General features: G+C 38.7%; 1 protein-coding gene across 2 annotated transcripts in view; it reads right to left on the reverse strand.

The window, feature by feature from the left end:
* RUNX1T1 (RUNX1 partner transcriptional co-repressor 1) overlaps nt 1–25563 on the reverse strand; it is a 142889-nt gene that overhangs the window by 112382 nt on the left and 4944 nt on the right. The window contains exon 1 of one of the 2 annotated variants that reach the window (XM_054590254.1): nt 5042–5268. The exons of the other annotated variant lie outside the window; for it this stretch is intronic. Within the exon in view, the coding sequence (XP_054446229.1) occupies nt 5042–5129 (88 nt within the window). The 5' untranslated portion in view covers nt 5130–5268. Of the gene's footprint in view, nt 1–5041; nt 5269–25563 lie in introns of those variants that run through there. 2 annotated transcript variants of the gene reach the window in all.

Here is a 25563-nt window from a genome sequence, read left to right on the forward strand (position 1 = left end):
CCTTTGCAGGAGACCCCCCACCATCACCTTACCACCCATGCTCCCTCACCCACGGCTCAGACTTTTAATCAGCCCACACTGTGGATGAAGAACCCGGTGGATTTCCTCTTGGTAAAAGAGCATCTTGGTTATACTCTTGGAATCTCCCAAATAGCTCCACCTCCAAGCATTCCTCAGAACATTTACCCGATACCACTCTCAAACTGGCCACACATTGCTTTCCAAACATAATTTCTCACTAACCCCCAGCTTTCCCTAGGAAATGTCCAAGTTTGTATTCAAATATGAGAAAAGAAAAAAACTCAACCTTAAAAGGTCTATCATCTTTGTTTAAAGATGAACTATTCTATTTTTATGAACCTATTAATTTTCCAAAATGGCCTCATAGAAACCACCTCAAAATTACTGGTTCCATCGTGAACTACTAGAGCTACTAGAGTCTGGCCCAAAAAAGCAGCACATGTAGGACATTACATAACAAGAATTAGGGAAATAAGAGCCTGTTAACCAAGGCCAGTTCTCCACTGGTTGATGTCTGCTGCTGTTGATAAAGATATTGTTTCATAGCAAGGCCAGTGTGTAAAATGAAAGAGCCAAAGTTTTAGATCCATTTGATAAAAAAAAGTCAAGAGTATCTGTCAGAGAGGTCCTGCAGGAGAGAGCAGAGGCACGGCACTGGCAGAAACCTCCGATTCCTGACCAAGCCCTCCTCCACACAATGCCTGCAGAAAGAAAGGAACCCAGGCGGGAGCCAGCCTGACGCTGGGGACAGACAGGGCTGGCCTCGCAGGATGTCAGAGCACCAGGCGGCTGCAAGAGATACCGGGCTTTCACACACTTGCAGGCTGACTGTTTTGCTCTTCAGGTAATTAAACAAGGAAGCAGAGCTGCTGGGTAGGAGCCTGACCCCCAGCGCTGCGGCTCTATGGTTCTGCATATCAACTTCCACAAGAACTGCCTGGAGCATCAACAGAGTGTGCTCCTCTCTCTCTCCCTCATTTCCTTCCCCACCTCTTTCTAAATCTGACCCAGAAACAAATCCTCCCCACAAAAACATCCACAGAAAGTCTGACTCTATTTGTAATAAAAACCACAACACTGTTCCCTATCATTACCTTCCAAATTTTATAAAGCAAAAAAAAAATTACCCTAACGGCAGGAATTTCATAAAAATTCATACATAACAAATCTATGTAAACTACTGGTATCTTAATCAAGATGCAGTATTCAAAGAAAATAATACTGAAATAATATTTTTTTCCTTTGGTGTGTGCTTGATTAAAGTGTGATTCTTCAAGATCAAAAGAGCTCCCCAAGAAATAAATTATGGCGATAGTCCAGTTCACAAATTAAACATGTGTTGTGTTGTGTCATTAATATTGTTATTTTCAGTTTTGATAGTGGGCATTATGGTAAGTGAATGCCCTATGATGTTTCTTTAAAAATCTTATTTAAACAAAATTCTAAAATATTCTTGCGTACAAAAAAAGTCACCATTAAAACTCAGAAATATAAAAACAATCCCTTAAATGATTAAGAAAGCGGTACATTTGTGTATATTTATATTTATTTGTATTTATACGTAAGTGTACCACTTTCTTAATCTCTTAAGAGATGTATATATAAATATATGTTTCTCATGTGAAATATATATGCACACAAATATAGATATTAAGTAATGATTAGAGTCATATAAATAATATATTCTTCCTTCATCTCAAAATCCATAGAGTAAAATGTTGGCTGAAAGAGATATAGACCAAAAGAGAGAGGAATACAAAAGCATGCCTGCTTGTCTGTGTTCAACACAAAGAACATTAAATGAAAACAACTGGCATGCTGCCAAATTCCTATAGAGGCAAAGAGATTCAAATAAATTGATTTCACGCATCACATTGACCTGGGATCAGTGTGCAGTGCTACAATAAGCTCAAAGCTCCATGTGGGGTAAAGCCCATTAATGCTATCAGACCCCTCAAACATCAACAAGAAAAACTAAAAATAAATGCAAATTGCTCTAAAAAAAACCAGCAATATTTCTCAAGACAATAACTTTTCTCTTTTCTTAATAAAGACACCAGTATTTGATAGTGCACAATATCATCTGAATTACTTTTTAAAAATCGACCTTTTCAAAAATCCAAATGTGGCTTTTGCAACACATATATTTCTATACACTGGTCGTACACAAATATCCCGTTCCGTGATAGGAACATAAATACTACCACTTTGCAACAAGTTTCCTCTCCATAACTGCCTTCCATGCTATTCCCCTCACGTCTTTTTAAGACAACCAGTGGATCATTTTTTTAATATGCTCAACATTGGACTCTTTGTGGTATTTTCCTTAATGGTTTACTGAATCAAGCTCCTCTGGCTGGACACCACCCACTCCCTACAACGGCACACACTACAGGAGAACAGCTTCAAACCTCGCTCTGGAGTACCGAGTACTGCGCATATTTTGGGTATGACCTAAAACGCTACTGGGAAACACACTAGGGTTTGCCTTTTTCAGCTCCTACCTAAGCCAGTGGCTGTCCCTCGGCATCACCTTCCGCGCTGGCCTCCCAACAGAGAAGCAGGCCTGTCTCCTGGTGACTTTTACCTGACTTCAAATTCTCCACACAGACTCTCTGGTGCCACTTCAGGCCATTCTCACTTAGAGCCCCAACTGTTCAACCTCACAGAGTTCTTTGCTTTTTCTGCTTCCAAACTACAACCCCAGGAACCCAATGGATTCCAGGTGTTTGCAAATTTAAAGTATGTGATTTCTGTTTTCTACTTCTTGGGCCAACTTGAGTCTGAACCCTGTATTCCTATACACCCATTACTGTAACAAAAAGGGAGGAAAAGCAGGAGTGATTTTTTGCCACATTAGAAAAGAAAGCGAACAGTTATAAAATAGGCCAACAGAAGGGCCTGTATTTGTGCATTTGTATGCATGCATGCCTCTTTTAAGAATGTATGCATACATGCACATAGGAAAAAGCGAGAAGAAACTCAACGTGGTGTTTCTGATACATGATGCTGGGGATTTGGTACTTGCATATTATAACAAACAAGAGGCATTAGGCTGTTTTAAAATTCGTGTCCTTGTCATGCATTTTTGCTTTCAATATGGATTTTCCATGCTGCAACGCTTCACTGCCAGCAGGCCAGATATGTACACACATGACTAGAAGAGAATTTGATGGTAATGAGATGGGGTGGATAAAGACCATGACTTTACACATCTGTAATATATGCTTAGGTTTTTAAATATAATATTCTTTTCAATCTGTAATCTATACCTTAGATATTTTACCATAATAATAAGAACCCCCATAGAGATATATAAGGCAGAAAAGGCAAAAGTTAAATCCTCTTCTAAAACAAGCACTTTCTTCTGATGGAAGATGACAAGAAAACCATTCTAAAGCAAGGGTGGTACAGGTGGTGGTGGTTGTTATTACTAGTTTGTTTCTTTTACAGTAAGATAGTCTCTCTTTCTATGCTGGACTTTAGAAATCTAATCAACCAGGATTTGAGTTCTCAAAAAATGAATTTTTAGTAACAATACATAAGAAGACAGAGGCAGTGGGAAGAAATGTCTCAAATACTTCATAAAATTTAATTCCTTGCCTTCTCTTTTGAGTTGGTCTCTCTCTAATTACACTAGAATAACATCATCATAATATGAAGAGGAGGAAAAGAAAGAGAAATACCGTCAGAGAAACTAAATCGTGATTTAGGCTACCTGAAAGGACCTATAATGATACAAGACATTACTTCATTTTCTCTGGTCTTCTAAAAACAAAACCACACTTATTTGCCAAAACCTTCCTGGAAACTTTAAGGACAAGCCAATGAGTATTTGTAGGAATTGCAAGAGTAGATGTTGTGGGGTGGGCACCAGCAGTGACATTTCCAGAACACTGGCTACAAATGGTAAATATTTTGCTACCCCTCTTTTCCTATCTAGGCAGTCAGTCACAGAACTTCAAAAATCTATTCCCAAAATCACTTCCCAGTCACTAGAGCTCCAGCCAGTAGCACACAACATTTGTGTTCACTCTCTTTTTCCTTGCCAATTTATCCTTATTCATCTGTGCCCTTGCTCAAGTCCACTAAGCCTCAGAGCAGAGCTGGCTCCTGGAGACATCAACTCTCTGCAGTGCCTAAGTCAGGGTTCTCTTAAATTTGCAAATGTTGTAGACTTTAAGAAGTCTCTTGCCAAACGGCAATGCACTTAAGTTTATATTTGCTGTTTTCCTAAAGTTAGATATCTTTTTGTTTTTTAATGTGCCCTCTGACATGAATTCTGCCTAGGAAGTTACATTCAGCAAAAGTTTTTAAAAATCCAAACTAATAAGAAATAATAAATTGAAAAACATTTATTTTCCTCTTTCATCAACAAACTGTTTCAGAAAACACCATCTCTAGTTACAATAAACACAGAAATCATGGCATAGCTTTTACTCTTTAACTCCAAGTACTGCTCAGCTTATGACAGATGTATTATTAAACATGGCAAGAGGCACTGCCACAAGAAGAGGATGAAAAAAATTTGGTACTGGATCATTTTGTATCTTCAGACCAAAAGCTATCAAACAAGGGCTCCCACAAAGAGGCTGACTGATCGATCCTCACCCAAACACACACCCCAAAATTTCAAAAACAAATTTTTATTTATCACTTTTCCTTTTGATTGAATTTATTGGGGTAACCCTGGTTAATGAAATTATACAGGTTTAGGTGCACAATTCTACCACACATCAGCTGTACACTGTACTGTCAAGTCTCCGCCCATCACCGTTTCCCCCCCCATCACCTCCTCCACTCACCCCAGCACCTCCCACCTGGCAATCACCACACTGTGTCAAAAACAATTTTTTTAAATATAGAATACAAACTCTTTATCAACGGGGACTAGGAAAAAATAAGAAAAAGAAAAAAAAAAAAGAGACCTTCACAATTATAATTTATCAGGGAAAAAATAGATTGATTTTTTTTGACACATAAGTAAATTGCAAAATCAAAATATTTATCTGTTCCTTACCTTGACAATATTCAAAGTTCCCTTTTTTCCGGCAGTCACCTATTACTAAACTCAGTGCTCTCCAAGTGTTTCTTTTGACAGATATCATTCTCCACCAATCGCTCTGCTAATCTCCTCTCTCCTTTTCTGACTGGGACAGATATTATGTTCACCAGCCCAGAGATCAATCTTTTCTATTGACAACAACAAAGGGGAAAAAAAAAAAACGCATATATCACAACCAGTCTGAAGTAGCACCCATCTACTTACAAGATAATACTAGCCCAGTCTGTTTTAAGAAACAAATACAAGCTCTTCGAAGTTTTAGAAAATTCCAAAACAATCCCCATTTTCTCAGTTCTTATGACTTGCTCTAAAGGACTCTTAATTCTCCAATGACCTGACTCAAAACTGGATACATTCTGAACCTAACAGATCCTCTTTCCTTAAATTGATATTAATCACATGTATATCAGTATCTTAGAAGAATGTTAGATTTTACCTGCTTGATAAAAAAAATTAAAATAATCTTGCAGATATTATGGTTTCTTTAGAAAATGCTGAGACCTGTTGTTTTCTATATTGTGGAATTTTCACATACAAATTAAATCCTGTTTAAAACACAGTGGTATCCACATGGTTTCACTGTTGTAAAATTTAAACATTGCTATTATTAGCTAAGACAGTCTAAAACTACTAATAATAGTAATGAATAATCTTTAGGTAACCAACTAGTTTAAAAATATTAGTAACAACAATTACTAGAGAATCATTTTACCAAATGAACAACCTTCTACCACTTTCCTTTTTGCCTAGAGCAATTCTAATACTCTCATTTTCCTGCTAGATTTGAAAGATTTAGAATTCACTCATTCATTCTCAAAAATTTATTGAGTGCCTATTACTCACCTATCGCTATTACTAGCACTACTATGAATAGCAAAAGCATCACTATTTAGTTCGTATATTCTATGAAATAGAACTCTAGCACAATCACATGCACACAAGGTAGGAACTCAATAAATGCAGAAAAATTAAGATTTATAAAAGACTGAAAAAGCATTACTAAGGCTATTGCTATTATTTTTTAAGAGGCCAAACTACTCTCTGGAAATTAAAATCAGTGAATATACTCTAATTATATATATATATTTTCTATTTTTTAAAAAAAATCACTACCCTTTCTATGCCACATTATGACTCTGCAATCAGTTGTTTCTCATTTTTTTTGTGAGTAAAAATCCTAAAATGTGTTTGTACATATTAATATGATTTATTGATGCAATAAAATGAGATGGTATTATTACTGGAGGGAAGCCAGGAGCTCTGCGTCAGGTCTGGACTTCCACCATCTTGACTGGAAGTCAGTCGTTTATCATTCTTCATGGCAAAAATCAAAGAAGCAATGTTTAGCAAAAATACAATGCTGTACTAGGTATTTCTTAATTGGAAATTGTCTAGAAGCTCAGCAAAGATCATTAAAGAAAATCAGCTGGAACTGGGAAACGTTTAGTTTACTGTGAATCCGAAATTTCAGTAAGAAAATGAACAAGATACATAAATATACATATGCATGTGTAATATTCACATACTAAGGGTGGGGGTGGAGAGTGCAAGGAGGGGAGACCGGAAGTAAATACATCTAGATATTAAATATAATTATGTCTGCAAATGAAAATGAGTAATTTTCTGCACAATCCTATTATTTCCAATATTTCTATTCCAAGATAAAAATATGTCATAGAAGATAAACAGATGTTATTGGGGGAAAAAGGAAAATGGATGCTCTTCTTAGCTGCAATCATGATATTTGATAATATTTTGTGCTCTAGGAACCATCAACAAAAAAGATACCGGACGGCCCGATCCGAGGGGCTCATGGCCCTGCGTGGGCCACAGTTCATCATCGCCACTGAGCAAAGGAAGGGTGCAGAGCACGGTCCCACCCTCGGGTCTCAGTTCAGTTCTTCCTTCTCATGACTGTTCGACACCAGACTAACATCTGGGCTTATTCATAAAAATGGTACAGTGGATCTTAGTGATGAGGCGTGTAAAATTACTATACAGATAAACATCCTTTAAAAGGTAATTGTCTCATTATAAATGATACTCCAAGGTAGAATATACTGCCTCACTTTTTAACTTTACTTATGTCTATTTTAATCAGAGTATTCTGAAGTGAATGGAGAAAAAGTTGGCGGGAAGATAGTGCTACAAAACATTTTAAGTGTAAGTGTTCATAAATTCTTAAATGTTAACATGGCATACAAATATACATTCAAAAAATACACAAAGTATACCTAAAGTTACTCAGGAGAATTTTCCCCACTTAAATATTTTATATAGAGAACACATTATATCACAATCAATAGGATAACTCAAAAGAGAGAAAGAGAACATGCTAATGTTTAGATTTTTCCAAATATAACTTTGGAGTATTATGTACATGCTTCATACAGACAACATATGAAATTATCTTCCAATATGAAATAATAAAATGAGAAATGATAATGAGCTCTGTGAAATACACATCCAGATATGTGATACTTATTCTACACTAAAGTCTGTGTTGCATTCAAATGATAGCAAATTTCTCCACCTTTAGTAATTGCTTCGTTTGGATTCTCAGACCTCAAATTTGTAAAACCTCATTATGAAGGGAACATACTGAGGCAAGTTTAAAATCTAAACTACACCAAGAGTAGAATGCCTCAAACAATTTGTAGTTCTACAAGAGCATTATTAAAAAGGCTCAACATGTTATATTACCATGGAAATTGTGGAAAACATACATTCCCAAACAAATATTACTTTTTCTCAATGGTATGAAGTAATGAAAACCACATGTGTAAATCTGCGATCCGTGCAGTAGTTCAAGCTGCAGCTAATAGAAAATACAGAAAGTGAACTCTGCTATATAAAAGATTCTTGTTACAGAAATATAATGTGAAAACCAGATGCAAACAGAAAACCTTAATCACAGATGGGAATGTAATCACTGGCATACAGAACGCTTTTTTGATCAATCTTAACCATATGCACAATGTATTTATTTTCTAAGGAATGCAATAACTTGAGAGAGCCTTCTATTTGAATTCAGTTAACCTCCTATTTATAATGCTTTTATCTTACTCCCCCATCCCTTCGATGTGTACACTGGGCTACGGTTTTAAAAGGAAGAGTTGTGGGCCTTGGTAAATCATTCTTGTATCAGTTTATCTTTCAAAAATTTAATAGGATGTAAAGACTACACACAACAGAATCAACCTGAAAAGAGAGCAAGTACAGTTCCCCATGGCCGTGTTTCTCAGTCATGGCCAGGAATCCCTTCACGGCCCAGACACATTCCTCTAGAGAATTATATCAACACTTGGGGAAATTTCTCCTTTAGCAAATTACATACAGTTATTCCAAAAGTGAGCCTTTATACACATCTCTTTTTATCAATCAACCCGGACTGGATCAAACCTTACCTCTAACTTTCCTCTTTCCTTTCATTTAAAAAAAAAAACTCACAGCATAAATATTGTTCTTTTACATTAATAAAAATACTATTAGTCTTATGTTCCAAGGGGAATTACCACAAAAGGAAACTGTTACATCCTATCTGACTTAGAAAACATTACCTTAGTACAAGTACACTGGGTCATAGCTTACCTTTGTCAAGGTCTCCATGATCTCATTTATAGGACAGTTCTCTGCCCACCGATTTGGATTAGTCCACAAAGCACCATGTATACCTCGCTTTAGACTACACTCAACTTCCAACAGGAAGTGATTTGGACATTATGTTATTTGGGTGTCCCTCATCATAGGTCACGTGAACTAAACATCTACATCCCAACCACACACGGCTCCTTAAACTTCCATGGTTACACTCATTCAGATTTTTCTTCTCTAACTTCTCATCCCTTGATACATGCAAAGAAACAGAGTCCTTATTCTTGACACCCAAGACCCTCTAGAACTTGGCACTAAACCACAGCTTTCAGCCCGCGATCTACCCATGCCCTTGCAGGATGCAGCTCTGTGATGAATAAACCCCATAGGGTGCACCTTTTACGGCTTTGTCCACTGTCCCTTTCTACAGACGGATGCATGGTCAGCTCCTTCCTAACATTCAGGTTTCATTCAAGTGCCACTTCCTCAGAGATGATTTTCCAACAACCCAGAATAATGTCTCACCAGCAGCAGCAGCACCCCCATCATTCTCTCTCTGTTTTGTTTTGCTTTGTTTTGTTTTTTAGTTGCCTTCATTGCATTTAACACTGAGTGGAATAATCCTATTAACGTCTTTATTATCTGTTTCCCTCCTCCAGCCCTGAACTGGAAGCTCTTTGAGAGCAGGGTCTTGTCTGCCTTTCTTACTACTCTGTTCTCCACACTTAGAAATGTACTTGGCACAAGAAAAAAATGAGACAAACGAATTCCACCTAGTGAAATGCTATAAAGGCGCAATTCAATCCCTATGGACTTCACAAACCTTTCCCTGACCACTCCAGGGCCCACAATTGTTTTCTCTCATTTAAATTGTAAGAGTATTTACAGTCTATTTCAGATTGGGCAGGCAACCTATACCTGCCAGATATTGTTCACCTGAGTCCATTCTATACACATACATGGGCCTCTATGGGAATTACCTAGCCTCATGCAGGGCTGTGAGGCCAGCCCTTCCTCCCACACTGAGCAGTAGGATACCATGATTAAAAACCACAGCATAAATTCATACAACCTTCAAGAGGTAAGTGCATAATGCATTCTGGTAGTTTTTAATGCACAAACGTATCTCCCAAATGAGTTCACCAATTGAGTTTCCTGTTGTAGAAAAGAGATCTCATCTTGTTTTCTGCACATCTTCCAACCCTACCTCAATGCACACATTCTGTTACGAGACCCACAAGGAAACGAGGAATGTTTATTCCACATTGTTCGTACCGCGTGCCTCGCATAGTGCCTGGCTCACAGAAGATATTCACTCAAAACAGATGCAGTGAACGAAGGAATAAATGGTAACCAAATACTATCTAATCTTTCTCCAAGCCATTTCCTTTTATTGTAATAAAGTAGTATTTTAAAAGCCCTCAAATATTATTTTAAAGAATTAATAACATGGGTAATCAATCTATGACTTTAGCCAAATCGATAATGTCTATGACCAATTAGTTAACAAACCAGGCAATTTAAAATAGTCGAAAGCTCTTAAATAGCTCCTCTGTTGCAGATGTAATTTAACTTTCAAGAAATAAAATATCCTAAAATGACTGTAGCCTACCAACACTGACCACATAGAAGCCCACTACATGCATGCTCTGGCTGGAATGGAATCTCAGCTCTTATACTTATCAGCTATTTGACCTTGGACATGTCACCTAACACCTCTAACCTTCAAATATAAATCTCTAAAGTAGGATGACAATACCTTACCAGGATGATATGAAGATAAAAGAAAATACTCATAAAGTACCCATCGGCATGCCCCTAGTTCAAGTGTTGTTTTTTCCAAGCACTTGGTTCCTATCATTTAATAGTAGAAAGGAGGCAGTACCTATTTTAGTATTATGGGTTAAAACATTAAAATAAAAGCATTAGGTCACTACTCAAAAATGACCTAGTGCAATCATAAGCTTTTCCATTCTTAAAGTCACAACTTACTATTAGTGATAAAAATAAATCAGTCAACAATACTAAAATATGAGGGAAAATGCAGCAGGTCCTAAACATTTTGCTGTGAAAAAGAAAAAAAACCCACAAACTAATGTTTTGTGATTTAAATTTTTTTATTTTCCTCATCTAATTTCATCTGTGGAAGACCATCGCTAGGGGATAAGAGAGAACCAATTATTTCCAAAGACTGGTTTCTCTAAATAAAGGCATCTGTTCCATGCCGGCAACTTTCACATGAAAGAAAAATGAGACTTCGAAAGTATCTGCATTCATGATTGATGGCCACATTTCTCAAAAAAAAAAAGAAAGAAAGAAAAAAAGGAAAAGAAAAAGATATACAATTGTCTAGCTGCAAACATGGTCTGGTTGCTGCTGCTGCTCCTTATCAGATGATAATCTCTCTCCTCTTTCTTCTCTCTCTCCCTCACTCCCCCTGCCTCAGAAACCTATAAAAATGTGCCATTCTTTTATACTCTGAATAGTCACTTTTCTAAGTGAAGTGAGAAGTCCTGACAATTCTCCATTTAACTGCAGTATAATTCCCACCTGCAGTCTGTGTGGCTGGCCCTGTTCAAGGAGAAAATTCCTAGGTGGTAGGATTGGAAGACTTCGGGAAAGCAGTAGAACAGGGAAACCTGGGAGTAAGAAAATCTAGGTTCACACCTTGCCCCCCCACTGATGCAGGGTGGCCGTGGACAAGTGAAAAGAACCTCTATGGGTGATTTACAAAATGACCTCATTCCCATGTGAGTATTAAATAAAAACATGTGAAACTCCATGAAGGCCTCCAATATACCGCCCCCACACACATACCTGTCTCAACTGAAGGCTGGCTGCCCTCCTGAAATCATCTCTTCAAAGGGAAATGGTACCTGGAAGGAGTAACAGCAAAACTCTCTGTCCAATTCCTCCTTCTGAGTCACAGAATCTTGGGGTGAGAGGGACCTGTCAGGCTGTCCAGGGCCATCCCTAGTTTTCAGGCTAGTTCAGGCAGCAGAGCACCTGGACTCCACACAATGTCAGCAAAGACAAATCTGGGTGAGGAGAGAAGTGGAGAAAGCGGGTAGGGGAGAGTACTGGAGGGGAGGTGCTCAGCCTGGAGACTGGCCCCAAAAACAGACCTGAGCAGCTGAAGGAGGGAAGGGAGTCCCCTGCAACTAAGAGATAGCTTGGGGGCATGTGGCAGAAAGAAGGCTGGAAAGCCCTAAATTTTTTTTTTAGCCTTGCTGGGTTCCTGACCAAAGGGAGAATTCCAACTCATAAATATGCCCATACATACAGTATCTTGCTTACAATTTCAAGGAGCTCATATTTTACATCACATTTGTGAACTTCCAGGCAAAAAAAATAAATATGTAAAACTAGTTAAGATGTGCATTTATAAATATGCAAGTGACTTGACCACCTCAGTGTGCCTAGAGCTAATTCTGTACGTAGGGCTGTTGTTTGTTTGTCTGTTTTGGTTGTCAAAATGTGCAATCCAAAATATAACAGTAATAAATTGTACATTCTATATGAGGACACAACAAAAGGGAACCAAGGTGGAAAGAGACTAAGAACAGAAACATGTTCTTGAAACCAAGTTTTCATTTACATCTTAGCAATCAAGTATTTCAATACAATGTTAAGTAAATAATTTGAGTTCAAGGCATGAGCTTTCAACACATATTTTGAAAACATCAAATAGTACCTCCAACTGTTCTACATCCCTACTTCCAGGAGATTACAAACCAGCAGAGAAGTCTGAAACACATGGATGGAGCAAAAAGTTGGCTGTGATAAATTCTCTCTTTGAGGAAGAGAAGTCATGAAGGCTGCAGAAAGTGGTTTCATCATAGACGTAGGAGAGGACATAGTTGTTTCCCTGTAGAAAAGGGTCTTTATTAAGGCTGAAGCGACAAAGGTCCAGCGAGTCAGCGGCACTGCCTATCTGGAACACCTCTATATCCCCAACATCACAGAGCCAGACTCTCCATTTCATGTTTGCTCAATGAAGGAACAGCCAGAGAGAGGAGAAGATCGAACGGGGGGCACCTAGGAGAGAGTAGAGGGTCGTTCCAAAGTGGCCCAGTGGGACATTAAGAATAAGCAGGTGGGACCGTACTGAAAGTTACGCTTCACACCCATCATCTCACGTGATTCTCACAACAACCTTATGAAGTCATGTCATTACTGTCCAGATAGGAATTATTTCCAGATGAACAAAGAAAGCAAAGGAGGAGACACAACAGACGGTAAAGCACTTGGGAACTGGGTCTTTTCACCACTCCATGCAACTGTCTCCGGCAGAGAAGAGAGCAGCATTCACTTTCCCTGGGAAAGGGCAGAACCAGTCAATCTCAGGCTGAGGCTGCAGCCTCCAACTGGACAGTACATGAAACTGTACAAGATTTTCAAAAAGACTCAAGAGGACCAAGGGACATACAACAAAAGTTCTCCTTACAATCTCTTTACAATCTCCCTACTTTCTTCCCCCAAAGAAACTGCTATTGTCAGCTTCTTGTACATGCCTCTACAAGTAGTTCTTTCTTGACTGCCTGTGACTAATTTTTATCAAGTACGACTGACAACAGAGAAAATTAAATCTCAAAAACTACAATTCTGACTGTACAACAAAACCACAAACTACAAACTCAAATTTGAAGAGTAAAAAGAATTTTCATATTAAATGACATCAGACAAAACAAGGCAAAAGACCCTGAAATAATATTATCTTGATGAACCACCATGCTCTAAAAGTCCAAGTCTTCATACAGGTAGATTTGTTGTAACTATTGATGTTTCTACCAATAACTAAGATCCCTTAAATAGGGGAGCCAATTAGCAAGCAATTTAATCATAAGGATTTAATACTGTCCTCTAACATATAAAAGAAATTCATTTACTTTTCCAATATGAAACCTCCATTTTAAAACAAAGAAACCTGTGGTCCTGTGAATGATAACATGTGTTTCAACTACTATCTGCTGATTGTAAAAGTATATAAAGACAAGTTTCTATTAAACTCAGTGATATTTTAATGGTTTGTGTTCCTTAAAGTATATTTGAGAAGTGTCAATCACATGACAAAGTAGTTGGTCTGCAGATAATGCTTGGGGCTCTGAATAAATGAATGTGATTTCAAAAGCCTCTTGAAATAATTCTGCCCTCCCGTCCCCCTCCCCAACAGAGGCTGGGACACATTGGCTTTTAAGAACTACCTCTGCTGTTTCACCAACTCCTCCTTGACTTCTTACTCTCTGGTCCCTGCCTTCTCTCCTCTGTATAATGTTAGATTAAAAGATACTTTATAAATTATCCCACAAACAAAAGCCCAATGTTTAAAATATGTCAAATACTTAGGCTACTCTTGTGGAAACTTAAGAGCCCAGACTGAGCCCACCTGACCACTTTCTATTCACCCACATGGCCTGAAGCTACCTGTAAAAAGCAGGGGAACCTGGAATAGTTTGAAATCCATGCAAGGAGCCAACACTCACAAGGGAGCCAAGTCCCGGAGAGATCAGTCATAAATCCTCAACATATCAACCATCTTTAAGGAACGCCTATTATCACTATTTCCCAAAAGTAGGTGAACCACAAGGATCCCTGGGAAGGGATATTCAAGTGGCTTCTCAGAGTTCTTTCTGGAGGCTGTGATCCTATGAACCACAGGAGACTGTGTCTAGGAGGGTTAGGAGCGCTGCCCCATAAACATTCAAAGTGATTCCCAAATTCTGGCAAGCTAAACGCACTGGACACTTCATCCATGTTGTCAACTCTTCACGTTCTCTAAAACAACCCCTATATCCAAGTTCTAATCATTTTCGCTTTACAATAACTCTTGCACCTGCCTCTTCCTTCTAGTTCTACAAACCCAATTCCGGTCATTCTACAATATCTTATACCTAAATTGCACAACGAGCTTCCTGCTCGCCCTACGCCTCCAGTCTTTCCCTGCCCCCATTCCAATCCATCAGGTGATCACAATCAAACCAGCTCTTCAGAAACACAACTTCAATTGGGTAAATGGTTTCCCTTTGCCTGGCACATTTTTTTTTTTTTACTTTGATTTTATCAAGATCTCTTTTACCATGGCATCCTTTGTTCAAAAGAAGTTCAGCTAGGAAATCTAATATATAAAGCAATTTGTTGTAAAAGCAAAACTATTCTGCTTCCACAGGATGAGAGGATGAAAGAGCCTGAATCCAATCCGGACACACTCTGTACCACCTCCCACCTCCGAGCATTCCCACAGGACACAGTTTTTTACAACTCTGGCTTACTCGGAAGACAAAGCTTACATCAAAAGGCCTAACATTCAAGACAGTTATAATCTTTTTGCTTATTTTCCAAGGATCACCCCAATGTCCCCTTTGCTCTAGCCACGTGTTAATTTATTCTTTCTCCACCCCCCATCCAACCTACCCCAGTACTCTTCCAAAGGCTTTTTCTATGTCTGGGCTTTGCCTTGATAAATCCTACCTGCCTCAAGGTGAGTTTAAATTCCACCTCACTCCCACTTCTAAAATCTCATTTACTTACTACACCACTTCACTGGTAAGTAATCAAGCCCTATGATCTTGTGCAGCTATTCAAGTTGTCCTGCATGGGTTTACCATTCAGTGAACTGAGCTGACTACCTGCTCGGTGTCTCCATCTAACATCCAGCTTTACATATCGTTGGAATTCACTCAATATTTATTAATTTGCTTCAGGTTTACAACTAAGAGAAAAATTTTCATCTGCTTTAAGATACTCTAAAAGGTGTCATTACCAGGGCTACCCAAAATGCATATGCCTTTCTTTAAAAATAGAGTAGGTTTATTGATTTGTTCATTTTATTGCTCTTCATTTGTATTTCCTCTGATATTTTATATCCATTCCCTCTAGCCAACTTAAAGCTTGACTTGAACATGTCAATGAAGATGGATCACATTTACTTTCTATTTAGGCCTGAACCGACCTACCTACCCTTATTTAAACTAAGGGATAACAATTCATTGTCCACATATGTTTCCTGCCACAGGTCCAACATGCATCTCGTTTCTAAATAAATCTAGCAAGAGATGAGAATGAAAATAATGTGACAGGTAGGCAAAGGGGTTGGTTAATAAAGACTACTTGCCTGACACATGATAAAGGTAGCCAATCCTAACGCTCACTTAAAAAGAACACTTTCACAGGAAAGGATTCCTATGTCAGTCTGATCAACACCACAGTTCCAATCCCAATATCATCTGCTGTTCTTCCCAGCTGTGTTTGCTCATCACTGTGTACATAACATATGCATAGATTCAGAAAATAAGCTAGCAGTCTCTCATAACCTGTTTTACACAGCTCACATCTTCCTATGTCTTGAGGTTAGGGAAAGGAGTACAGTACATCTTGTTTAACCAAGCAGACCAACCAACTTCCTAAGACTCTGTACTTAAAGCACAACTTGCATCATGCTTCCCATATCCGCTGGAGGATGACGTCCCAATTTCTGATACCCTGCTTGCCAAACCTAATGTGCATTTGAAATATTCTCTGCAATGCTGCTGGCTCCCTGGCACCACAACTCTGTCAGCATTTGCAAATACCATTGTGTATCTATTCAGCACTTTCCTAAAATCTGTCTGGCCTCCTACCTGATGGACACTGGGTACACTCCTGACAAGGTGCAGGAGAAGGGACCTCCCCAATACCCTTTCTAAGGGCCTCTTACAGCTAGTTTTCTCTCCTGTGCTCTAATAGACCTGGCTGCAGCTAGCTCATCACTTTCTGGCAATGTTTCCTCTCATTATTAGTGGACCCTGGCTTGAGCTTCTTTAGACAAACTGCCATTACATCTCATGGTATTATTTTCTCTATTATTTCTCTAATGTAATGCTCAATCCAGTCAAGTCAGGTACCAACTAAGAGCTCACTACATATGCATTTTAAGACATTCTCCTTTGTGGCAAAGACCTTTCAATTTGGCCCTCCCGCTGCATGCTGAATGCCGATGCAATGATTTTCTACAACCCATGAAGCAGCACTGATTCTTGTGGCTTTCATTTCTAAATGACAGATGAAAATAACATAACTTCCAAGCCCTGTCAACTGCAGAGATTCCTAAAAAAAAAACAGTACAAGTTTCTGCTGCCACCCTGGACGATTAGAGTGCTCAAACTGATCAAATCACAGATATAAGCGCGTAATAGTTCTTAAGTTGCAAAGGAATTCAGCCCAGGTTCATTAAAAACAAATTCACAAATTAGGATTAAATTTTTGATAATGCCTATTTTACAAACTAAAGTACAAAGTCATAGAGTATTGGTAATAATTAGGCTTTCTAACTATTTCTAGAAGCAGCAGCAGACTTTCTTCAGACAATGCAATAGGCAATTTTTCAGTCTTTCTTATTTAAGAACTGTTTCTTAGCCCAATGATAATATGCCCTTATTCATTTAATTAAGTTGTTACTTACCAGGTTCTCTCAAAAATGATTGAAAGAGGTCATTTTCTAAATATCCAAGTGAGTCAGGTCCAAACCATGAGACCATGGGGTGCGGCAAATGCATGATAAGCACAACCAATCACCACCAGACTTTAACCCAAGCCCATCACGCCTGCCCCCAGGCACCGAATTCATCCTACCCAGCAACTATGAAGCAAAAGCATAAGGGTTATTTTCCTGGAGCAAAACCTAAAAATCTTTTGTCCCTTCTCATTGCATAAACAGGTTCATTCCTCCACCACTCACCTCTGAAAAAAGGTATAGTAACAAGTAAAATTTCAAACAATCATCTAAGGCCCAGGATGGCTATGGAAAAAAATGGCGTCCTATTCCCAATGCCACTCCTTTATGACAGAGAACAGTGGAAAGATAATGCTCTACACTGAGTCCATTTCCCAGTTATGTGGAAGCTTGCAGTGTCTCCCCAACTCAGAATTAAAAATATAAATAGGGATTTATTTGCATTTGCCTAACCATGGGAAATTTCTGAAAGCCTACTCCCAGTATTGTATATGGGCTCATACACATTCAAGTTGAGAAGCTTAATTATCACTGCCTCTGCACATCGTTTCACTTCTGAAGAGGTCATCTGAGGGCCAGAATGCACCCCAAGCCACCCAGCAGAAGTCAGGGACTGACCTGGAAAGGGAACCCCAGTTTATCTGTTAGTCGAAGGAATGCACATATACCACGTCCATCTTTTTATAATACAAAGAGTGCTTTACACTACACAACTACAGTTACAAAGTCAAGATGGTGCAGAATCCCTCTCCTCCTCTCTTAAATGACCAGGATGCTGAACCTGGCTGATTAGGAGATGCTGAGATCAAGACAAGTCAGTAGACACTGGGCAAGACAGTTCCAGAGTGCTGAATGAGAGATCAAGAAAGGAAACAGACTGATTCCTCATGGCTTCAGTGTAGTGTAGAAGGGTGGTATTTTGACAAGGGAACAGAATTTAGTAATGGAAGAGTATTTAGAAAGTATCGAGGGATGCAGACCAGCATATACTTGGGTGTATTCAAGGATGTCTATCAACTAGTAGCCAACTCTATTTCCCAAGTTTGGGGTGAGGGCATAAGTAAAGAAAACAGTGGATGTAGAGATCATAGCTGCTAAGGAGAAAATTAAGCTATGTATTCAAAGGATAAGATTCTAATTATTAGAACTGGAGAGCAAAGCAGGTCATTAACTTTGGGAACACAAGGAAAACTCAGTTGTCCGCTGGGGCAAAAGATCCAAGCTGGAGGAGCAACTAACTAGAGTCAGTCTTAGAGCGAGGGACTAGAGCTCTTTGAAATGCAGAAAGTGAAATGTTGATTAATCATTTACTTAAAATTAGTGATGACAATGTATGTCAAAGTAACTCCAGAGCTTATAGTTAAGTCTCTAACATTTGTCAGTTCCTCTCCTCTCTCCCAAAACCAACAAGGTGGCAGACCTTGAAAGCCAGGAGACACTCAGAAGCTATCTACACCCCAGGTGTTAAAAGATGAATGAATCTAGTCAATCAAAGGTGTTTACATTGTTAGAAGTGCTTAGATTGTCAGACAAACAATGAGAAAAATTTACATTTGTACCCTTTCTCTAATTCAACCAGATTTATATTTTGAAGGCCCTATTCAACCAGATTTATATTCTAAAGGCCCTATTCACCCAAAAACTAATTTTCCTTAGAGATCTTGATCAATATGAAACTACAAAAACAAACACGAGCTTCATTTCTCCACAAGTTACACTACACAGGTAATCTCAATCAGAACTATCAAAGCGGGGGGAGGGGAGTCATTAAAAAGAGGTTCTTTTCGAGTCAGTGAAAATGTCAGTGGTTCTAAGCAGGATTTATGGTTTTAAACTTTTTCAAACAGAAGGGTCTCATACCTTACACCTCAGCCTGCGTTATTATTTTTATCAGTTGTTCTGAGGTAAGAGCCTGGGTATCACTTCATTAAGTGTGAACATCCTGAAGAGAATCCCAAAAAGCTCTCCCTTGTTGACACCACATAAGGTACTGAGGCTTCGACACTGAACGTGGCTTCAGCACAAACAACTCATTAGAGCATTATATACCAAATGATGGGGTTGCATCTGTGAAATAAACTTCCTGACACAGACGTGTGACTCAGCATCATTTCTTGAGGGTGGCAAAGTTCTTGGTGCTGTATCAGGTCGCTGCCCAGGTTAGTTGAAAGATATGTTAACACAACATGCCATAATTGGGCTTCAAATCAGAAATTCCTTAAAAGCATTATTCTTTGGTTGGCTACATATATGTAATCACAAGAACACAGTCAATACAGGGCGGGGTAAAAGTAGGTTTATAGTTGTTTGTATGGAAAATATATAATGATTATTAAATTATAACACAAGAATAAACTCTATTTGCATCCTCACAACCATTAACCCACTTTTGCCCCACCCTGTATTGTTCTTTAAACTACTACTTCTTTTGAGTTGGTGTTTCAGAAGAAACATTGCATTTGTTAATCTAATATGCTAATATATCAGAGTCTGTTTTCCCATTAATCCATTCTGCAGATATTCTGGGTTTACATGTGAAAAATGTGTCTGTCAATTCAAGTGTGAAGCCACAAGCTATACAGCCTCTAATTGATCCTAAGCAGTGATCACATCTCACCTTGGACAAATTACTATAAACACAAGTCAACCCAACTGCAACTGCGGATACAATTAATATTGAACCTGATCCAAATTTTATTAGTCTTCCACCTTAATTCTCTATGCCCAGTTTCAAGTGAATAGCACTGCCATTTTTACTATAAAAATGAAGTATTATTTATATTGATTATGTAAGACGTGTTAAAGAGTTTTCTTCCTAATTAATTCTGGATGATTTAAGAACATGTCTTTCCTAGAAATTTCACTAGTAAAATGCATCTAATTTTTTCTCCACTATGGTACTCTCTCTGTCCATAGAACTTACTTGATTAGCAGGACTATAGAAGCTAAAGCTTTTGTATGCAGGCACTCAAGCATAATTTAATCATTTTACTTAAGCATGAAAAAATTATTCTGAAAGCTCTGTTAGGTAAAAAATACCCCTGACTAGTTTAAACTTACATTTGCAGGTGTATTAAAGGTAAAATAAATCACAGGATGCTAAGTATGCAGTGGAACAGTGTTAACTTTGTTATAATAGTTGGCAGTAAGATTAAAAAACACAGTATTAGAAAATGTAAGGAATAAGTACTTCATTTTCAATAAACACATTATTTTAAAATAAGAAAAATTGTTTGTGTGAACCCTTTTTATATCACCAGATTTTCACCTATGAAGCCTCTTTCACAGTCAAACAAGATGAGGTCCTAATTACATAATACCATCTATCTGCTGAGGATAAAAGTGCCAACAAATGAAAATGCACATTAGGCAAGAGATTGTCAAAAAAGATAATTGTCTTTTTTTATTTTTTGTCATTTTTTTGTTTTTTTGTTTTTAAATAACCCACTCACATTAACAAAAGACTGCAGTGGCTTCCAAATTATAGGCTGTTATTTTTAGTGGAAGTAGTTCAATATTCATATTGGAGCAGATGTAGCAGTTTAACAAAACAGCTCTTCAAATCCTGCACAAATTGAAAACAGGAAAACTGATTGCATTTTCTCTTATCACTTTCCTTTTCTGAATTGACACTTTTGGCCTGAAAATTTACACATGGCTTTCATCTCAAAAGCACCTGCTGATCAAATAGAAACCTAACATTTTCATGAAAATGGTATAAAGCACTAGTTTTGTTCTAAATGCTGTAAAGGGCATCAGTTGCCTACTTGATGGCAATAATTGCTGTGTATAAGGCATGTTCATAATAGTTTTACATTTTCATTAAACTTTTAAAAATGTGTTTTTTTCTAGTTTTTGGCATATTCACTTTTTGTATAACTCACATTTCCTTGACTCAATGTCTGCCTAATATTTAGTTTTATTATGCAAAGACTAAGTAAAGTGTATAGGAGGATAGATTACGCTAAGGTAACAAATGCATATTTTTCTGCCTCTGCTTCAAATACACATATATTTATCTTTACATATTACTCTATGCATGCAGGGTGTGGCTAAAGTAGGTGTACAGTTGTGAATACATGGAACACAAAGTTTATTCATGCATTATTATTTATTATTTCCATATGAACAACTACACACCTACTTTTGCCCAACCCTGTATATACATCCTATTTTTGTATTCCACCCACCAAAAGAAAACAAGAAACAAAAAGTCAAAAAGTCAAAGTCAGTTGCTATTTTGGAAGGGGACTTACACATTCTTTATCAGATATAGATTTAGCAGGTGCTTGGATGTTTGTGTACATCAGACTGGGGAAGAACAGATGTCACCCACCCACAAACTCATAGACACTTAAATAATTTGACCAACCCCTCGCTGTACATACCTCCAGAGAAGGTACAGGTCAATCTTGAAAATGGGTATTATACACAAAATACACAAGATTGGTAGTGAGGTTGCTTCTCAGATTTTTAAAAAATTGCTGCACACACTTCCCTGTAACACCCAATTCTAGGTAAAATTAAAGATGCTCCTAAAACATGCTATCTGTTAGTTTCTCAGCCATCGGAGCTCTAGCCATCCTGAAGGGTTCCAGGCTGTCCATTCTGATTCTGCCTGGGTGACAAGGTAACCTGAAGGCAGAAATGACACGCAGTAATATATGTGCCACTCTGGCCAGTTGGTCTACGAATTTCAGTGTTTGACCATGCTCACTGAGGCAATGACAAACCTGAAATGTCAATATGTTCAGTCACTGGAAGTGAAATAATGGGACTCTATTGTCTTACCCAATAGATCTGTGCTGTCAACAAGAAAACATGCCCCCTTGCTTTAAGCAAATTTTAATTAGGCTGGATCATATTTACCTAGGAAAACACCTATTTTGACAAGGTGTAGGAGGAAAAACAATCATTTTTTCCACTTTTACCCATTTTAAGAGCCTTCCAAAGTTAATACTATAATTTTTTAAATACACAAGTCAGTAAAACATTTCTTATTCTTTTTTTAAACCCTAAGGAAAAATTTCCATGATTCAAATCGGAAATACAAATCTACCTAACAGACTCAAAGTGACTTTTTTCCCTCTAGATCAAGTTGTAACCATACTATAAAATCAACTGATTACATATTAAAAGTAGGCTTCATTTGCCTTTCTCACTCATTCAAGTATGTTAGCATCAATTCATCACCCTTTCAAAACAAGTCACACAAAATCAAACACAAATGATCAATTCCAAAAGCCTCTCTCCTATTTTCTCAGTTTGTCATTCCTACAAATAAGGGGTAATGAAACTCCTATTAAAATAAGGGAGGTGGTGCTGAGAAGAAAAGGGGGTGGAGGTGAAGAGGAAATAAGACATTTAAGTCATTCAAATTCTGCCTAAGTTCTATGGCCCTCCCTCGCACCAGAAGAGAAACGGCCTCACCTTAAAATAAAAATGAACTCATCAAGTTATTAAGCAGCTTTTTCTCTCCCCTCTTCATCTAAAGGCTTCAGTGTCCAGTCAATAAATAATCTATTGTTCTCCTTTATCGAGTCTCTTTAAACCTATTCAGACTGGCAAAACTAAACCCAATTAAAGATAAGGCTCTCTGGTAATCTCACCTTGGTGTGTCCAGTCTGGATAGCAGAGGTGATGGGAGATAGCGGCCAGGCCAGGGCTGATGTCTCCTCCTCACCCATACAACAAAAGGCAGATTTCTCTTTCTCCCTCTGCTAATCTTTAAATGTAAATTCTCTCTGCCAGCTAAGAGGAGCGACAGATAACATGTTACATCTTCACTTCTCCTGTTCTTATCGACTTCTGAATCATTTGGAAAGGGAGAGAGGGAAAGAGAAAAATCAGCCTCCCGGTGCTCCCCCCTGCTCCTTCCCACCCCTCCCACCTCCCCACTCGCCTCCCCTCCCTGTTCATGGAGATTACCTTCTGGCAAAGGAGAGCAAGAGAGGCTATGCAGCCGAGGCGGCACCCAGACCGTGGCTTTGTATTCATTAAACACACATCGGAGCTTATCAGAAGTAAAAGGCTTGTCGGGACGGCACATCGTGTGTGAGTGAGTGTGCGAGCGCAGGAGGGAGAGGAGAGAAGCCAACGTGCATCAGGGTGATTACAATATCAGCAGGGCCCAGATGGAGGCAGGAAAATAAACAGAGGGTGCGTGTAAGACAGAGCTGGAGAGGGAGGAAAAGTAGGAGAGAGAAGAGACCTGGACTGGAAGTGGGGAGCTGAAGGAATAAGGGGGCAGGGGCTCAGGCCACAGAATGGGGGTGGGAAGTCGGGGTACCTTGGAGGTAGCCCACATCTGGGTGAGAATGCAGGGCCGGGGGTCCCCTGCATTCCCAAATCTGCCCCTACTCAGGAATTCAGACCAGCAAACTGCATTTCCCTGCTCCAGGGCTAACCTGAGAGCATTTTGGAGGTTCTGTCAAGGTCGAAGAGGGATCAAGCACTCTCAGGGCAGAGAATAACAATGAGGCATTCAACATCTTACCTGCATCCAAATAGCCACAATTTGCAAAACAAACCTAGTTGATTCCTCAGAGCAGTTATACAGCCTTGCCGACCAAACTCAAGTGGGAGTTCTTGTCCCTTTCTTTGCTGACCCCAATACTCCTAAATTACACACACACACACCCCGCACACATATACAGAAACCCAAGACAGAGACGGGCACAGGCAGATATTAAACATCGTCTTTCCTTGGGCTTTCATGTGTCCAAGCAGAAGACCTGTGCTGCCAACATTCCTGTGATAAAAAGGGCCACTTGTGATTGGTAGCTACAGGTGACTCCTGTAGACATCTGCTCCACCTCCAGAAATTGTGTTGGGGAGGAGGTTCCTTGTGTGTACATCTCAGAGTCTATTTTGGAGGTGGGAATTTGAAATTGAGGCAATCAATCTCTGCTTGAGCTGCCTCACAGCTCTTCACCCACCCAGAGCCTAAGAATCAATCAGAGAACAAGCAGGGCTAAGGCTTGTCCATCAGACCAAAATGCATCCTCTACCTCATCAGGGTTAGGAGAGAGAGACCCCTGGGTAGTATGTAGTAGCCCCTTTTCACTTTTAAATGCAGCCATCAGACAATCTGAAGGTCTGACCAGCTTCTTCACTGAGTGCAGATACTGTGGCAAAGGTTACTTTATTGGGGGAAGAGGAAGTATTTGGTTGTGTTAAGAAGCTCTCAGTGCAGTAGGAAGGGTGAGTTTAGAGTTAAATAGCCAGTAAACTGTGAAACTGCTCATGGCACACAGTGACACTTTGTGTTTATAAAGCAATGTATGCATGGGGTCCCAATATAAAGAGACAAAAATGGTAGGGGTGAAGGGGGTAACTAGTGAGTAGGGGGGAAAAAACATAGCATGAGCAAGAGACGAGCCTCACAGGGGAGGAAAATTTGAAGAAATCTTTTGAAAAATGAGGAGAAGCATTCTCTAATCAAGCACTCCCCTCCAAAACACTTAGCCAATAAACAGTTTGGAATCCTATCCCCCCCCCACCATGTTCCCACCCCAAGAAAAGAATTAAGGGAAGTCTAACAGGTAAGGCAGAGTGGCAAGAGCTGGGCACAGGTGAGAGACGGGCATGTGTGCAAAATCTGCAATGAATGTGAGATAAAAAGGGGTCTCCCACAATCCTCCACTAACCCAATAATATAGAAAAGCGGTATCACTGAAATGAGTGCAAGGTACTGCTTTTCCAAAACTCTTCAAAAAGTGACCATTTTAAAAAGTATCATTTTAGCTCTCATAAAAGGTTACCTTTCATTTTTTCCCTAGCTTTAGAAAATGGCATTCAGCGCAACCAAATCCAACCACACACACCCTCCCCTTTATTACATTTTAGTTAGATTGATTTGGACACAGACTACATGCAAATGCTTATAAATCCAATGCAACTCTAGGAAGAAAAAAAAGTACAATTTACAAATGCCCATTGGTTTTTCCATTACATATTCTTTGAGAAAATGCTATTTAAACAAAAAAGAAAAAAAACAACACAGTACTTTCAAATCCAGAAAGGGCTTACACTTTTTTCTTTTGAAAGCATCCAAACATTGAAGACATGAAGAAAACTGCAAAAGCTAATCTGCCAATGTTCTTATTTTGCAAAGGCACACTATTTCTATTACTACCTTGTTTGTTCATTGACTTTTGACTCACGGTTATAGAAACGATTAACCAATTCTCAAATGGGAAGAATCCATGACTCTTTTCCAAAGCAAACACTTTGCCGCAAAGCTTTCAATTTATTATTAAAAAAAAAAAAAAGGCAATATAATAATCAAGAACTACAATCACACAATAAGTGTACAACAGAAAGTGGTTTCTATAATCACAGCTGTCTTAAAGTCCAGGATGGCAACTAGAAATCTTAATTGCAACTAGTTCTT

The sequence above is a fragment of the Pteronotus mesoamericanus genome, unplaced genomic scaffold (genome assembly GCF_021234165.1).
Source record: "Pteronotus mesoamericanus isolate MK-2021 breed Mesoamerican mustached bat unplaced genomic scaffold, CSHL_Meso_final scaffold_174, whole genome shotgun sequence".
Classification (NCBI taxonomy): domain Eukaryota; kingdom Metazoa; phylum Chordata; class Mammalia; order Chiroptera; family Mormoopidae; genus Pteronotus; species Pteronotus mesoamericanus.